The sequence below is a fragment of the Bos taurus genome, chromosome 10 (genome assembly GCF_002263795.3).
Source record: "Bos taurus isolate L1 Dominette 01449 registration number 42190680 breed Hereford chromosome 10, ARS-UCD2.0, whole genome shotgun sequence".
NCBI classification, from domain to species: Eukaryota; Metazoa; Chordata; class Mammalia; order Artiodactyla; family Bovidae; genus Bos; species Bos taurus.
Window position 1 is genome coordinate 26,350,106 of NC_037337.1, and position 18,443 is coordinate 26,368,548.

General features: G+C 43.9%; 1 protein-coding gene across 2 annotated transcripts; it reads left to right on the forward strand.

Annotated features, from left to right (window-relative positions):
• The first annotated feature begins 5,902 nt into the window (after positions 1-5,902).
• LOC282340 (ribonuclease, RNase A family, 1 (pancreatic)) lies at positions 5,903-7,486 on the forward strand. 2 transcript variants are annotated; one of them, XM_005211462.3, is made up of 2 exons: positions 5,903-6,013; positions 6,683-7,486. In XM_005211462.3, the coding sequence occupies exon 2, from the start codon at positions 6,708-6,710 to the stop codon at positions 7,158-7,160; it is 453 nt and encodes a 150-aa protein (XP_005211519.1). In that variant the 5' UTR covers positions 5,903-6,013; positions 6,683-6,707; the 3' UTR covers positions 7,161-7,486. The 2 variants fall into 2 exon arrangements, with proteins under 2 accessions (XP_005211519.1, NP_001014408.2); NM_001014386.4 differs by having other exon boundaries at positions 5,903-5,947.
• The last annotated feature ends 10,957 nt before the right edge of the window (positions 7,487-18,443 follow it).

An 18,443-nucleotide genomic window follows, 5' to 3' on the forward strand; every position in this document is an offset into this window, starting at 1 on the left:
GAATCCACCTGCGATGTGGGAGACCTGGGTTTGATCCCTGGGTTGGGTAGATCCCCTGGAGGAGGGCATGGCAACCCACTCCAGTATTCTTGCCTGGAGAATCCCCATGGACAGAGGAGCCTGGTGAGTTACAGTCCATGGCGTTACAAAGAGTCAGACCCAACTGAGTGACTAAGCACAAGCACAAGCACAAGCACGGCAGCTCTGTTAATGGTTTTGATGGTTTCCATAGTTTAATTAAAAGCTTAAGGGTGGGAATTCCCTTGGTATTTTCAATGCAGGGGCCCAGCTTCAATCCCTAGTCGAGGAACTGGGATACCACAAGTAACTCCCCATAGCCAAAGAACAAAACAAAACAAAAACAAACAAACAAATTAAAAAAAAAAAATCCAAGGATTTGTCCAGATTGCCATACACAAACAGGCAAAATGAAATCTTACTTTGGGATGCCTAGGGGGTAGACTATTGAAGAACCTTATTTGGGTCGCTGAAAGCCTGTTCATATTTCTGCAATTCTGAAATCTTGTTGGACCAACTCCCTGAAATTCTTCTTGCACTGGAAAAGTGAAACAAGAATGACTGTTTTCATGCAGCTATGCCCAACACCTTAGTGGGATGCTAATACAAACCATCCTGTTGGGCACCTTTAGGGCAGGCCCTGTAACTTATTTCTGTACTTCACTGAGGTTGAATGAATGAATGAGCAAATTCTAAATTGGTTACTGTGAGTAACCAATGAAGATCTGTAGAGTTGATATGAAGGTTATTTTAAACTGAAGATATTTGAGACCCAGCAGATGCAGAAAGAAGCTTTTTCTGAGCTTCCCTTTCTGAATAAAGGCAGAATCTTCTGATAGTAAAGCTGCTATACATCCCTTTAGTGGGGAGTTACACCCAGGAAGAAAACAGATCATTCACACTTGCATTAGACAAACATTAAAACAAATTATTTTCCATCCCATTTATTCCCATAAAAGCTCATTTATCTTTCCTTTAAAAAATCCATTTATTTCCTGTAGAGTCCCTATTTGCTCCCCTCTGCCCCATTAAGCTGATGTAAAGTATAAACCTTTTCCCTAGCAGTTCAGGGAACCACTTCTATGTTCTTCCATATGCATATGCATAAACTTTGTCATTTCTCCTTCTGTTAATCTTAAGTCATTTTGTCAGTTAATTCACAGGGTTCATGACTGTACATAAATGAGTATAGGAAAAGTTTTCCTTCCAATACCCCTCAAGATGGTATGAGTACAATCTAAAGACTAAGAGACAAAGAAAACCTGGGTGGTGAGTGAATTATGGAAAGGAAAATAAAAGCTCACACGTCACCACATCTTCTTTGGCCCCACTTCCCCTTCCAGATTTAAACACATTAGAAAAGAAGGTTTACTTTACCAAAGATTTCTTGGATTTCATGTGGCAAAACAATTAAAAAATTTTCCCTTAAAGAATTCTGGTGGTCCAGGGGTTAAAAATTCGACTGCCAGTGCAGAGGACATGGGTTCAATCCCTGGGCCAGGAAGAGCACATATGCCTGTGAGCAACTAGGACCCTAAGTCACAACTGCTGAAGACCATGCACAGAGCCTGTGCTCCATCACAAGAGAAGCCACCGAAACGAGGAACCCATGTGCTGCAATGAAGAGTAGCCCCACTCACTGCAACTAGAGAAAGCTCTCACACAGCAATGAAGACCCAGGACAGTAAAAAATTGTTTATTTATTTATTTATTTTCTTTAAAATCTCTTAAAAAAAAAATTCTGTTCTTTCCATCAAGTTTCCTCTCCTCTCTCTTCCTCCTATCTTTCCCTCCCCACGGATTTGAAACTTCCTGCTGTTTTCGGCTCTGGATTTTAGCAAGGCAAAAGCCAGGCAGTTATTGACTCCACCCCCTGTAGAAAGCAATTCCAAGATCACCTAGTTTTATTTAAACAGATTCCTTGTGGGAGGTTTTAACCCCACTCTCTGTGAATAATAACAGGCTTTCTAAGCACTCTGCATCTTACCTGGCCTGTGTACTCAGTAGCACAGTCTTGTCTGACTCTTTGTGACTCTATGGACTGTAGCCCGCCAGGCTCCTCTGTCCATGGGATTTCCCAGGCAAGAAGACTGAGGTGTGTTGCCATTTCCTCCCCCAGGGATCATCCTGATCCAGGGGCTGAACATGTGTCTCCTACATCTCCTGCATTGGCAGGCAGGTTCTTTACTACTGAGCTATCAGGGAACACTGCTTCTTACCTTATTTTGTCTTAAAAACAAGTCTAAGAGAAACATGTTATTATCACCCCATTTTAGAGATGAGAAAACTTCCCCAGTGCTTAAGGTGCTAAACCAGGATTTGGATTTGTTACTGAGTCCAAGCTTGCTCTGTTCACCATATGATAGGACAATAAATCTGAGAGACTAGGTGTTGAGACACAGAATACAACTTTGTTGGGGGAATGTGTAATTTCCTTGGTTATGTCTCACTACAGCAAATATTTGAAATGACAGACCAGTGTTACAGCTCGGTTACAGCTTAGTTTTATTTGGCAAGCAAAGGATAGTACACCTTCGAGGTGTGAGGGCAGGCAGACCCCAAAGGAGAGGCCTCAGTCTGTCTTGGCTTCCTCCTTTCATTCATTTGTCTCCTCCCTGCTGAGCCTGCCCCATGTAAATTGGGCTGGCCAAGAAGGGGATGTGTTTGTTTCACCTGAAGTTCTCACTCCAGTCTGCAGGTTTTCTTTTGTTTCATTTTTGCGGGCTTTTTCTTTTCTTCATCTTTTAGCCACCACCATTTTTGACTCCTTTTTCCTATTCTAACTACCTAACAACTTTATTTGGACAGTCAGCTGACCAAGAAGATGGCAGACTAACATCTCAAAATAACCATTTTGTTGGGGCCTGCATGCCAGGTTCTTTTATGGATCAGCGATGGGGGGTGAGGTGAGGAAACAAAGTTGGAAGTGAAAGTGTTAGTTGCTCAGTCATGTCTGACTTTTTGTGACCCCATAGACTATAGCCCACAAAGCTCTTCTATCTGTGGAATTTTCCAGGCAAGAATACTGGAGTGGGTTGCTATTCCCTTCTCCAGGGGATCTTCCCTACACAGCGATGGAACCTGGGTCTCCCACATTGCTGGAAGATTCTTTACTGTCTGAGCCACCAGGAAAGCTAAAGTAGAAAGACCATTTATTTCTTGCAAATACCTTCTAGAATGGCAAGTCCCAGGTGGGGATATGTGAGTTTCACTTCCTTACAGACACTAGTGTTAAAGAACCCACCTGCCAATGCAAGAGACATAAGAGACACAGGTTCAGTCCCTGGGTTGGGAAGATCTCCTGGACAAAGGCATGGCAACCCACTCCAGTATTCTTGCCTGGAGAATCCCATGGACAGAGGAGCCTGGTGGGCTACAGTCCGTAGGTCACAAAGAATTTGACATGACTGAAGTGACTTAACACAGACACAGCCTTTTCACAGGTGGTGCGAAATGGAATATCTCCTGCCATATCAATAAGAAAGGATGCCACAGGTATGTGCAATTCCAGCCCCCCCTCCCCCAAATATGAATTTCTGAGCCACCCCGGGCAAGCAGCAGGCAAGTGGCACCGTTGTCTACACAAGGAACTCAAGAATGTCTCAGTCCTTCACAGGTGGGCAGGGCCAGGTTATCTTCCTGTCAGCTAAACAAAGGCACTTTAAGGGTATGACTTCCCTGGTGGCTCAGACAGTAAAGCATCTGCTTACAATGTGGGAGACCTGGGTTCAATCCCTAGGTTGGGAAGATCTCCTGGAGAAGGAAATGGCAACCCACTCCAGTATTCTTGCCTGGAAAATCCCATGGACACAGGAGCCTGGTAGACTACAGTCTATGGGGTCACAAAGAGTCGGAAATGACTGAGCGACTTCACTTTAGTTTAAGGGTGTGGGGGTGGGCAGGATTCTACAGCCTTTATGTATGCTATAATAACAAAAGTAGCGAAAAAAAACAAGGATTAAAGTCATAGAAACAGATCCAGTCCAGTATGGAGTCAAAATTAACCTTTCTCGGTTACAGACCGAGACAGTGTAAAGCTAGAACATAGAAATATTTTGATAATTCATGCTCCAGAGTGAGTAAAATTATACTCCATAAAAAAGTAATAACTGTATATGTTTATATATATCTGAGTCACTTTGCTGTACACCTAAAACTAACACAATATTGTAAATCAACTATACTTTAATGTGAGTAAAAAGTGAAGTCAAAAAGCTCAGTGGTGTCCAACTCGTTGCGACTCTTTGCGACTCCCTGGACTGTAGTCTACCAGCCTCCTCCGTCCATGAGATTTTCCAGGCAAGAATACTGGAGTGGATTGCCATTTCCTTCTCCAGGAGATCTTCCTGACCCAGGGATTGAACCCAGGTCTCCCGCATTGTAGGCAGACACTTTACCATCTGAGCCACCAGGGAAGTCTATACTTTAAAAGTAAATAAATAAAAACAAAATTGTCTCTCAGCAAATACAGGTCTCTTTCTGGGAGGAGATTCTACTGCTAAGAAATATGATGTTCTCTGTTTCTTCTCTAAAGGGGATTTTGCATTTTGGCTTATCTCAAATTCCTCTCCTCCACTCTGGCCTACAGGAAGAGAGATCACTGTAGATAAGAACAGTCACACGTTCTTTTTCAACAGCCCAGGAGTGTAGAAGAGGCCAGAACTGGGTAAGGTCACACAGAGGCTTCCTTTTCCTCCTCCGTGTTCAGGTACTGTCATCTTCTCCAGATCTAGGGAGCCTTCCAGCTAGGGGCAGCTGGACACCTCTCACCTCCTCGCCACCCCCTTCCTCTTGCCACCCTTTGCTCTCACCACTCCCTTCCCCCTGCAGATGCTGATGGGAGTCAAGAAATTCTGGCCAAAGCGGCTTCAGGATTCCGGGGGAGAGAGATGACATCCCATGCCTTCCCCTTCCCATGATTACTTGTTATGTGACTTTTGATAACCTCCTCGTGCTTCCCAAGTGGTGCTAGTAGGAAAAGAACCCAACTGGCAATGCAGAAGATATGAGACATGAGTTTGATCCCTGGGTTGGGCATGGCAACCCATTCTAGTATTCTAGCCTGGAGAATCCCATGGACAGAGGAGCCTGGCAGGCTATAGCCCATAGGGTCGCAAAGTGAAAAGTGAAAGTCATTCAGTCATGTTCGACTCTTTGTGACCCTGGAATTCTCCAGGCCAGAATACTGGAGTGGATAGCCTTTCCCTTCTCCAGGGATCTTCCCATCCCAGGTCTCCCACATTGCAGGCAGATTCTTTACCAGCTGAGCCGCAAGGGAAGCCCAAGAATACTGGAGTGGGTAGCCTATCACTTCTCCAGAGGATCTTCCTGATCCAGGAATTGAACCGGGGTCTCCTGCACTGTAGGCGGATTCTTTACCAACTGAGCTATCAGGGTCACAAAGAGTCAGATACAACTGAAGCCACTTAGCACACATGCCTGGGCTATTTAGTATGGAACATGGATTTGGTTGGAGTTTGAGCATCAATACTATAGTGGCTTTCTCTGCTGCTTTATAGAGAGAAAAGTTCTTATCAGCAAAGGCTCACTATCCCCAGCAGTCCCCCCAAAAGGGTGTGCGTGTATGCTCAATTGTGTCTGGACTGTAGCCTGCCAGGCTTCTCTGTCCATGGAATTTCCTAGGCAAGATCTGGAGTGGGTTGGTATTTCCTTCTCCAAAGGATCTTCCCACCCCAGGGACAGAACCGGAGTCTGATGAATAGGCAGGCATACTACCAGGCCAGGTGTCCTGGGCAATTCCCCAACCTTTCCTCGCTTGACCTTGTTTTCCTGTGGACTGAGACCAAGATGCCCCTCCCACCCTTCTTGGAAGCCAAGCCCCCTTTCACCAGTATAAGGTCCACACCTCTGGAAGAGAATGATTGCAGAAACTGCCTTCTCTCTCTCAGACATCAAACTAGAGACCCAGGTAAGCAGCCCAAGAAGTGGTCTCAGGAGCTGCTTCTGCTTGAGGGTTTGAGAGGGAGGATCCTAGGTGAGTGAGACTAGCCTGAGAATTGGGCTGGGCAGACAGGGGCAGGGAGCAGAGCTGGGGTCAGGAATGGAGCACACAGGCTGCAGAGAGCCCACAGGGTTGGAGAAGGAGAAGCCTCCAGGTTGGGGGAGGCTTGAATCTCTCATAGGAATACAATGGTGTCCTTTATGGTATGGGGTCAGACACAGGACAGGGACTGAGTTTCCCTTGTGCTGGAGGACAACAGGGCTCTGTCAACTGTGATCCGGATGAATACTGGTGGTTATTTTGGGGGTACAACTTAGCTTATTCAAAATCTGACTTTTTTATTTAGTGGTTTATTCAAAAGGATCCCCTAATGAGCTGCATGAGTGCTGGGTACAAAAGTATTTTATTTTCCAAATGTATTTCATATCAAAAGACTTTCTGTATTCAAAGACAGGACTGCTAGGATTTTAGATCATTTTGGGGGTCACCACCCAAAGGGGAGGACGACACCTCTGTAGGGAGTGGGAGTCAAATGTTTGTGGGAAGAGTATATGTGTCTCCTTACCTAGGAAAGCTCTTAGGAACAGGGACATCTTTCTGGTTGACCGGCAGGGAGACTGTAAGCCAGGGAGGCTACAGGTGGGAGCTGGGGTTCTCTTTCGAAGGCGATGCTTTTCCTCTTCTCCCCCTTTTCTCATTCAGGTTTCTCCAGGGGAGTGCGGTCATCATGGCTCTGAAGTCCCTGGTCCTGTTGTCGCTGTTGGTCCTGGTGCTGCTGCTGGTGCGGGTCCAGCCTTCCCTGGGCAAGGAAACTGCAGCAGCCAAGTTTGAGCGGCAGCACATGGACTCCAGCACTTCCGCTGCCAGCAGCTCCAACTACTGTAACCAGATGATGAAGAGCCGGAACCTGACCAAAGATCGATGCAAGCCAGTGAACACCTTTGTGCACGAGTCCCTGGCTGATGTCCAGGCCGTGTGCTCCCAGAAAAATGTTGCCTGCAAGAATGGGCAGACCAATTGCTACCAGAGCTACTCCACCATGAGCATCACCGACTGCCGTGAGACCGGCAGCTCCAAGTACCCCAACTGTGCCTACAAGACCACCCAGGCGAATAAACACATCATTGTGGCTTGTGAGGGAAACCCGTACGTGCCAGTCCACTTTGATGCTTCAGTGTAGGTCTCTACCTAAGGCCAGAGCAGCAAGATGCACCACTTCATCACAAAGGCACCTGCCTCTCCCCTCATGTTTCCTTGTCCTGGGGGCAATAGCTCAAGTTAGTTAGGGCTCTTATCTCTGCGCACCTTACCAGAAACACACACACAGGATTCCCTGGCATGAAAGCAATAACTCAAGCTAGTTAAGTCTTCTATCCAACCCACACTTGCTCCCCTGGCCTGAGTCTTGCCCCTGGTGGTTTGGGGGGTGAGGAGTGGGTTGTGAGGTGGGACCTGTGTTAACCAAATCACTGCTTCTTTCAATAAACATACTTGCAACCACCTGAATTCCTGATGCTGTCCTCACCTGGGTATTGTTCATGTGATTGCTCTCTTGCCAGGGGTGAGAAGCGTGAATCAGGTTATCTGTGGTAAGAAGGGAATGCAATCCTTAAATGCCACCTCTTCTGACTTTTGGTTTTCAGTGCCCTAAGATAATTCCTCTCTTTGTAGGTTCCTTGACACCCAGTATAAATGTGTGGGTGATTTTAAGATCTATAGTCTGGGACACTGTCATGCTGGGTGAGCTGACAGAGGGTGAAGCTCACATACAAAAATCTCTGGCACAGAAGAAAAGATCATGTGATCCAGGAGAGACCCTGTTTGGCCTCAGGAGCAGAAGAAGACTATGAAATTATGACCTAAGATTTCCATTTTCCTTTTTTTGAGGGAGCTATTACTAAATCAGAAAGATGGTCCTCTCTTACTTGCAAACTTGGAATTCTTCATTCAGAAGCTAGAAAGGACCTCAGGGATCACCAAATGTGGGGAGGATTTCAACTAAGTAGATTTCAGCTTGTGGACCAACTCTGGTTAGAAGTACCTGCCTAGAATGTGTACAAAAATGCCTAAACAGTGATATGATGGAGCAGTGGTCTCCACAAAGGCTTCAAGGAGGTCAGTGTATATGTGCCACCCATTGGCCATCCCTACCTAAAGAAAGCCCTGCCTTTTACAGGGGGAAACCTGAGTCTGAGAAAGGTTAAGTGACCTGCTCCTGGCAGCTGCTAGTTAGTGTCAGATTGAGACCAAACCCTGGGTGTCCCGGCCTCCCTGTCGTTGCTCTTTCTGCTCCTGGAGTCTCCTCAAGGTGAAATCCCCCAGTCTCCCTCCTTCACTGAGAGCTATGGAGTCACAGCTTTCCCTGCCTGAGCTGCTGGGGGCTCTCACAGGTTCCCAGGGCACTTGGCTGCGAGCCTGCTCACTTCTCGACAACCCTTTATTATATCCATTGAAAAGACTAGACTCGGCTTTTGTCACCGTTTAATCATCTCATATGACTTCCTGTTTATACTTGCATCTAGCTCTAGACAAGGTCATAAAACTGGAGAAAGATCCCACTGCCAACCAGTTTGACCAGTTCTTTCATCATGTGTACCACATTTATAAATGGTGGAATTGATCGTGTGTTTTTAGGTAAAGTGGAAGCTTAACCCTGGGGTCTCTGGGGGATAGGGGTGGACAGCTGATTCAGTGGCAGTAGGTATCTCACTCCTCACAGTGAGAATGGAGGAAGAAATAAAAAGGAAACTTTGTTTCTAGATCTGTTTTCTTTAGATAGAATTTTTCTTAAGTTCTTCTATTGTTTCCAAAACAGCAGTTCCTCTTTTTCCCTCCTCCTAGAGCTGAGAGAACACTTTAGTGGAGGTTTGAACATTCACTTGGAGTTTTGCTGCATCTATTCTGCACAGTCACCAGCTCTGACTACTGGTTCCCTGCAGGTTCTGGGCCAGGGGACCCTGTGAGCCTCCACCTGGGGAATAAGGTGATAGGTGGTAACAGATGGTCTGGGTGCAGCCCTGCACAGCCAGGGAACCAGAAGGTGTGGGTGGGGGTAGGTTGGGAAGTGCTCTAAACAGGACACCTAAAGGGAAGAGATCAAGTCTTGTCCTAGAGACATCAGGCAGAGTCAAGGAGAAACAGCAGTTGGGAGACAAATCAGAGATCTCTTTGTGGGGGACCTCCCTGGCAGTAACCGGTTAAGACTCCAGGCTTCCACTGCAGGAGCCTGGGTTCTATCCCTGGTCTAGGAACAAAGATGCCGCATGCCAGGTGGTGTGGCCAAAAAAAAAAAAAAAGGTTTCCCTTCTGTGAGGGAGTCTTGCTACCCCATAAATAAAGGAGTACAAACCTCTTCCAGAAGACTAACCCAGGCAGATTAATCTGAAAACTGAGGTGCTAACATGTGAAAATGGATGGGTATCTGCATCATGACAGAAATGACCATATCTAGCTATTCTTCTAAGAAGGATAGTGTTAATTTTCAGAAGATTCTTCAAACCAAACAAGCTCTAGGAATTCTGCATTCTTGGTGGACAGGTAAAATGCCTCCCAGCACACTCCTTGCTCCTGCAGTCTTACCTGTACCAAAAAAACCACAGTGTCTTCTGCCTCTTTGGACAGGCTGATTTTCTCCTGCCTCTCTCTCTGGTAAATTTCCCTTCAATTCCAGCAGCCAATAGTCTTCCAGCCTGAAACAGATCAGTCATCCACACCTTAACTGAGTCCTTCAATGAACAGAGTACAGGACTAGCACTTTAGGTTCTTTCTTTCCAAGCGCTGTCTCGTCAGTATTTTGCACTTTGAGCTTTCTCTCTAACTGGAAAATGAAAGGCGGCTCCCAATCCCCACTCTTGCCTCCTTAGCCTGATTCAGCCCTCGCAGAGCAAGTGGGAGCACCAAGGGGTGCTCATCTTCCTGTCTGTGATGAAAGGCACATCAGTACTGGTTTGGGGAATTGATCACGAATGTGAGACAGCCCTCCATGTGCATGATTCATGATGCATGATGGAGTCCTGGTAGAAGGTACAGAATGAGAGTGAACTTCCTGTAGATTAGACCAAGACACTCCTGGAAGCACTTCAAAACTGTCTCCCAGGAGCTACTTTCTAGGGGACAAATTGCAAGCACGTCTGCAAAGCATTCAGTAAATTCCCATGTACTTTGGGTTTCTTTGTGGCTTGTAACAAGTGTAGGTAGGATAGTTTCATCTCACTTCCTCAATGCCTTTGAAATATATTCAAGGTGTTGTGTGAATCAATGGTTCATTTCTTTTTCTTGCTGTGGATGTTCCACAGCTTATTTATCCATTCACTTGTTGGACATTGGCACTGTTTCCATTCGGGTGATTATGGAGATAGCTGCTTTGAACATCTAAGTACATATTTCTGTGTGAATTGGTGGAAGAATAAACACAGAAATCAATGGAACAGCATAGAGAGACCAGAGACATACCCACACAAATACAGTCAAATGATTTTTTTTTTAATTATTTTTGGCTGTGCTGGGTCTTTATGACTGCATGCAGGTGAGTGGAGGCTACGCTCTAGTTGCAGTGTGAGGGCTTCTAGCTGCAGGGCTTCTCTTGTTATAGACCACTGGCTCTAAGGTGCCCGGTCTTCAGTAGCTGCAGCACTTGGGCTCAGTAGTTGTAGCTCATAGGCTATAAAGCAGGGGCTCAGTAGTTGTGGCGCAAAGGCAGCAGCTTGTAAAGAAACATATTGAGGAAAGAACTGATTTTTAAAAAAATATCCTGTGTTATATTAATTTTGAGAGAATTGCAAGAGTACATGGAGAATGTAAAAACAGTTAAGTACTGGGCACCATACTACTGAGTTTAGGTAAAATACCAGGCTTGCCATAGAGGCTGCCCACCAATCCCGAAAGCCCAAGAAAAGAAGATGGAATTCTGGAAAAGCAGAGCTCTCTTTCTTGTGAGAAAAAAACAAAGCAAAACAGATGTTTCTCCTACTCCTGAGTAATCTGATTTAGTTATAACCCTCCAGGTAGTCAACAGCACCCAGGGAACTAGGCATGCCATCATTTCTGATCTTATTTTCTCATCCTATTTTACCTCCAAGTCTCATCCCTACTTCCTGATACCACATTATAATTCCCTCTTTTTTCTAATCTCCTGTGCCTTCTTCATCACCTGTACTGTCCCAGCTTCAAGGCTTCCACCTACCCAAGGTCTGACTGAGAGCAGATCCGTGTGGTGGGTCTAGAACTTAGAAGCTATTGTCTGTGAAATCCCCCAAACCACTGGTAGACACCACAAAACAGTTGTCCTGAGAGTAGGGAACAGGTTAACTTTATGCACTGTATCCTCACTTCAGAAAAGTTGTCAAACTGCATTTAAAGACCTAAATATAAGGATGCCTTAACAGATGCTACTTGGTGACTAACCACCTCCACCATCGCTTAGTTCCTTGGGATGCTTATGAAACTTCTTTTTATAATCTCTTTTACAGGTTGAATTGTGTTCTCCCCAAATTTATATGTTTAAAGCCCTACCTTGTTGGAAATGTGAGATGCATTTGAAGTGAAGCGCTTTAAAGAAATGAATAAATTAAAATGAGCCCTTGCTGCTGCTGCTGCTGCTAAGTCGCTTCAGTTGTCTCCGACTCTGTGCGACCCCATAGACGGCAGCCCACCAGGCTCCCCCGTCCCTGGGATTCTCCAGGCAAGAACTGGGCCCTAATCCAGTGTGACTGGTGTCCTTATAATAAGAGGAAATTTGAACACAGAGAGACACCGTGGGTGCCAGGCTGCTGTGGCAAGTCACTATGGTGGGGTCGGGAGAGCAAGACAGGAAGTTTAAAGCTGGCTAGAAAGGGGGCTATTTGAGGATTTTTTTAAAAGAGGGATAAAAAAACTTTCCTTAAAGCTTGTAATCATCCAAAAGGAAGATGGAACTACTTTTATGATATACCAGGAGTTTCATTAAACCTCTTTTATATGTATGCTTGTGTCTACATTAGGTCATTCAGGTCTTGAAAGTGTTGTAGCCATGTGTTCCTGGAAACAAACTCACTCAGAAGGACAATGCAGCTCTTGGAGTGCAGTTTATTACACTGGCGGGCCCCAGGCAGAGTCTCCTCTTAGCCAAGGACCCCGACCAGTTTTTGTGAAAACCTTATATACCCTAAGTGTACTTGCTCAAACCCACCTCCCCAAATTCCTTGAAACTAGTCTGGACAAGGTAAAAGAGAGATACAATCAAAGTTAACCCACGATTCATGTGTCACAAGACTAGATAAACAATGGATATTTATCAATAGGCCTGTGGTCATATCCCAATAAACATAATGAAATGTACCGCTTTGTTCTGTTACAGAGATAATTAGCATATTCTTTTAGGCAACAGAGAGTCCAAGTACAAGTCCTGAGGCTCTTTTATCCGGGGGATCTGGTTTTCCATTGGTATGCCATTTCTATAGACACCGGGCACAAAGTTCAGAGTCCATTGGGAGGGTGACCATGCATGTAGCCTAATGTTCAGAGCCTGGCCTAAGATGGAGTCCAGCTCTGTCTGTTTCCTCCTTCAAACCCACTCTGAGAACTAGTAATAATCACTTTTTGTTAAACATTCCAGTTTTTTTTGGTTGTTTTTTCCACATAGCTTAAAGATACTATTGACTAGGTCTTTTTGACATTTCTATACCTGGTGATTTTCAGGGTGCCAGACAGACTGGAGTTTGGTAGATTCTGTAAATGAAAGTAAGTAGACATAATATCTTATCTTAGTGTCGACTTAAAAATTAGCCACAACCTTAAAGTAGAGAATGTTTTACTTGATGTGAATGTTTAGGACCCCCAGCCTAGGAGAAAGCATCTCAGTAGCCCTGAGAGACTGCTTTGAGGAGGTGGGAGAGGGAGTCAGGCTATATGCAAGTTTGCAACAAAGCAGACAGGCAATCGGAACATCAAAGATTATTGTTAAGTAAGGAAAACCAGCGGAGAAGGCAATGAGACCCCACTCCAGTACTCTTGCCTGGAAAATGCCATGGATGGAGGAGCCTGGTGGGCTGCAGTCCATAGGGTCGCTAGAGTCGGACACGACTGAGTGACTTCACTTTCACTTCTCAGTTTCATGCATTGGAGAAGGAAATGGCAACCCACTCCAGTGTTCTTGCCTGGAGAATCCCAGGGACAGGGGAGCCTGGTGGGCTACCGTTTATGGGGTCACACAGAGTCGGACACGACTGAAGCAATTAGCAGCAGCAGCAGCAAGGAAAACCAGACATCAAGTTAAGGGATTTAGTGTTCTACATGTGGGAGGGCTTCCAAGGTGGCACAAGTGGTAAAGAACCTGCCTGCCAATGAAGTTAAGATGTAAGAGATCTGGGTTTGATCTCTGGGTCTGGAAGATCCCTGGAGAAGTAAATGGCAACCTACTCCAGTATTCTTGCCTGCAGAATCCCAAGGACAGAGGAGCCTAGTGGGCTGCAGTCTATAGGGTCACACAGAGTCAAACACGACTTAGCAGCAGCAGCGACCTATGTATGGGAAGATGCAAGATTCTGAAATTATTGAAGTCATTCCTTGCATATGCATCTCAGTTATCTGGGGCCAACATCCTGCATTTTTACAGAAATGTTCTTCTCTTCTTGAATTCCCTTAGGTCACAGAGGGCTGTAATCACTGATTACTATGAGATCCTTAAGTTCCTCATGTAGGGAGTGGTGCTGCTTGTTGGCATGATTCATAAATTCACATTTAGGGGCCAGAATCTCAGATAGCTGTGGCATTTCTTGCCCACCACATGGCAGGAAATATTTCATTTCATGTTAGTAAATGAGGCACTGATTATCTGCAAAGGTAAGTAACTTGCACAGGTAGTAAATGTTTGTGTTGAAATTGTTTTTAAAATTTTTATTTTGAAATAATTTCATATGTACAGAATGGCTGCAAAAATGATACAAAGAATTCCTGTATACCATTTGTCTATATTGTCTAAGCAATAACATCTTTCCTATTTGCTTTATTTTTGTTGTTTAGTTGCTAAGTTGTGTCCAACGCTTTTGAGACCCCATAGACTGTAGCCCGCCAGCCTCCTCTGTCCATGGGATTTCCCAGGCAGGACTACTGGAGTGAGTTGCCTTTTCCATCTCCAGGGGATTTTCCCAACCCAGAGATCGAACTTGTGTCTCCTGCATTGGCAGGCTTTTTACCACTGAGCCACCAGGGAGCCTCATTTGCTGTATTAGTCATATATTTATGTACAGATATATAATTTTTTTCTGAATGTTTGAGAATAAGTTATGGACATGTTGCCCTTTTTCCTAAGTACACTATACATTTCCTAAAAACAAGAACATTATTTTTACAAGGGTTTAATATAAGTATGCTTATCAAAATCGGGAAATTTGCACTGAAACTATACTATTATCTAACCTGCAGACTATATTCAACTTTCGTCAACTGCTATCTTTAACAAAAGAAAAAAAATTTTTTAATCTGTTTCAGAATACCATCTAGGCTCATACCATGCATTTAGCCATGTCTCTATAGTCTCTTTTAATACGTGCTGTGAAGGTGCTGTGCTTAGTTACTCAGTCATGTCTGACTCTTTGTGATCCCCATAGACTGTAGCCCGCCAGGCTCCACTGTCCTTGGGGATTTTCCAGGCAAGAATACTGGGTTGCCATGCCCTCCTCCTGGGGATTTTCCCAAGCCAGGGATCGAACCCAGGTCTCCCGCATTGCAGGTGGATCCTTTACCATCTGAACCACCAGGGAAGCCCTTTTAAAATATGTGTCTCTGATAATTCAGTCTTTCTTTGTCTTTCATGATTGCGATGTTTTGATGGTTATGGGTTGGTTCATTTGTAAAATGTCTTTAAATTTGTAGTTGTGTAACTTTTTTGGGGGGTGTGGGGCACATCACGAGGCACGTGGAATCTTCCTTCTCTGACCAGGGATCAAACCCACACCATCTGCACTGGAAGCATGGAGTCTTAACCACTGGACTACCAGGGAAGTCCTATACTTGTCTAACTTTTTCCACTCCTAATTGGAATTTGTTTATGCATTTTAGCATCTTTTATTTATTTATTAGAAGCCCACCAGTGGGAATTCCCTGGGGTTTCAGTGGCTGGGACTCTATGCTTCCACAGGAGGGAAGAGAGGTTTGATCCCTGGTTGGGGAACTAAGATCCTATTGAAAGGTTGTTGTTGAATCACACGAAGACACCAGGACTCTTGGCCCCCAGAGGAGAAGAATTCAATCTGGAGCCAGAGACGAGGCTTGATCGCTCAGAGCTTTTGTGTAATAAAGTTTTATTAAAGTATAAAGGAGATAGACAAAGCTTCTGACATAGGCATCAGAAGTGGGCAGAAAGAGTACCCGCTTGCTAGTGTTAGCAATGAAGTTATACACTCTCCAATGAATCCAAAGAATGTCTGGAGGTTGTAAAGACCTCACCAGACCTACTCCCATAATTTACATTTTAAGATAACAGAATTATCCAGAAGGTTTAATCCAGAGACTGTCCTCAGGCAGGATACATTATTGTTATATAATCCTAAGGAATGTAGAGAAGGAAAAAAAGGTTTGTCCTTTCTTCCTCCTTGAGAATTCCAGATCCCTCTCTCCTTGGGGACCCCTAGACTCCTTATCAACCTGCCTAGGAAATGACTCTAATTATGTGTGGCATGGCCAAAAAAAGAAAAAGAGAAACCCACTGGTGTCAGGCATTGTACTAGGAATTGTCAGGCAATGTACTAGGAGTTAAGGATCTAAAATTATAAATAACATTGCTTTTTCTTTTTTCCTACACAATGATGTGCTTTCATACCAATCAGATTAGCAAAAATGCTGGACTGTTACACTTTTATGTTTTGCCACAGACAAATAATTGAGCTACAAAGACTCATATACCATAGTTTCTGGTGAGAGAGTGAAATTAAATGACCAATGGTTCAGTTACTACATGTGTGTAACAAGTTATCCCCAAACTTGGTGACATAAAACAATCATTTCTTATGCTCCCAGTGATCCAACAGTTCAGATAGGACATAGTGGGAGCAGCTTGTCTCTGTTCCAATGTCTGAGGCTGCAGATGGAAGACTCAGAGGTTGGGAGCTGGAATCATCTGAAGGTTTATTCACCCATACGTTGGATGGTTCATGTTGGCTGATACCTTAGCTGGACCTGCTGACTGCATTATCTATACAAGGCCTCCACGTGGCACCATCTTCTTCATAGCATGATGATTGGATCCAAGTGTGGGTGTCCCACAACATAGAGAGAAAGTCAAACAGAAGCTGTATCACCTGTTATGACCTGGCTTTGGAAGTCATACAGTGTCATTCTCACCACATTCTGTTCATTAGAAGGGAGTTTCTAAGACTAAGCCATACTCAAGGAAAGAGAACATAGACCTTTCTGATAGAGAATAGTCAATATGACACTCTAAGAGGTGTATAGAGAATGAGATATATTGAGATGGACATCTTAGAAAAACACAAACTGCTCCAATCAGTTTGTGAACAAAGAAGAACAAAGAATATCTCTTATCACCCAGTTATATAAGGATTAGGTTGCAACCCACGGCAATTGCTCTCTGACAGGGCACCCTCTGGGGAACTGAGGATGAAAAACAGGATGAGATACTCTGTGCTCTGAATTAACAGGCCCCTGGATAGTTATCTCAGGAATAATGTCAATGACTCCTGATTCTTGCCCCTTCTCATACATAAAAATCACTAAAATCATTAATTTGAGATGTCTGTTCTTTGTGATTAACAGTAATCTTTTACCAAGATGTATGCTTGACTGTTTCCCTGGTGGCTCAGTGGTAAAAAATCCACCTGCAATCCTCCCTGTAGAAGAAAATGGCAAGCAATTCCAGTATTCTTGCCTGGAAAATTCCATGGAAGAGAAGCCCAGTGGGCTACAGTCCACAGGGTCACAAGAGTCAAACATGACTTAGGGATCAAACCACCACCACCACCGTGCTTGACTTTGTATATTCTCTAGCCAAAAAATTCATGTATAAACTGATTCTTCCCCTACCTCTTTGAAACAGTTCCTCAGAACTAACTGAGAGGCTGTCTCCCAGGCTCTAGTCCTCAGTAAAACCATGAATACAACTTAAACTCTCAATTCTTATGCTGTGTGTCTTTCTTTCAGTTGACAAGTTTGAAGAAAATATGGCAATATTTGGCAAAATTAAAAATATATATGACTTGGAAATTCCACATCTAGATATACCTTGGTAAAAACTTTTGCACACAAAGAAATGTACAAAGATATCACTACAACACTGCTTATTAGAATAGAAATTTGGGAGCATCCCAAAAATCCATCAACAGATGATTGATAAAAAAATAATGGTTTATTAATACACAGGAAAAAACATCAGTAATAAAAGATCAATAAGATGCATTTTAATACTGATGAATCTTAAAAAAAACACTGCTGAATGAACAAAAACAACTTGCAGAATGATTTGTATTACATGATAATATTTATATAAATTATCTTAAAATTGTACATGGAAACTATATTTTGTTTATGAATATATTATACATGAGGTATAAGTATAAAAAATGGGACTGGAAACACCCTAAATTTATGATTTCATTTGAGAAGAGTTAAGAGGAATGAAATGGAGAGAGGAATAAAATGGACTCCAATGTTTTTATATATATTTTTTTAAATGGTAAGCAAATAAAAAGCAATATCTATTTGTGTGCTATATATTAGTATTTATCGACAGTTTAATTTTTGAAAAGTAATTAATCACATTAAAAATGAAAGGAGGGCATGAGAGAGGGCAAGATATGATAAAATCTATCAAGAAGAGTGAGGAGCTCCAGAAGAATTCCCCTCCTCAACAGCATGTGCTCTCCCTTCCCATGAGGTTCTTGGGCCTTTCTTCTGACACCCACACACAGGCTTCCTCTATGGGCTTGCCTCATGTGTAAGCATCACCTTTTCTGTTTCTATTAGCCCTATGTAGATAGTGTGCAAGGGATAGGATACCCACTCCAGTATTCTTGGGCTTCCCTGGTGGCTCAGTCAGTAAAGAAGCTGCCTGAAACACAGGAGGCCTGGGTTTGATCCTTGGGTTGGGAAGATCCCCTGGAGGAGGGCATGGCAAACCACTTCAGTATTTTTGCCTGGAGAATCCCCATGGACAGAGGAACCTGGCAGGCTGCAGTCCATGGGGTCACAAAGAGTTGGATGTGACCAAGCACAGCACAGCACAGATAGTGTGGCATTTTCAAAACAACAACAAAAAACCCCCCAAAGCATTACAAATTAAAGAGTATTGAATATATCAGTGAAACGGTTTTCAATTGTATTCTTCTCCACTGCGCCCCCAATGGAACTAGTTAAAATAGCTTTCTAAGTCAATAAGTAAAGCAGTAAGAGGGGCATACTGTTTTTATTGGCTCCACCTCCTGTAGTCAATATGAAATTTTAAAAGTACAATGTCATCTGACCTGATACTCAA

Excerpts from the sequence above, each read along its gene's own strand:
- LOC282340 (XM_005211462.3), top strand. The coding sequence starts at position 6,708 with ATGGCTCTGAAGTCCCTGGTCCTGTTGTCGCTGTTGGTCCTGGTGCTG.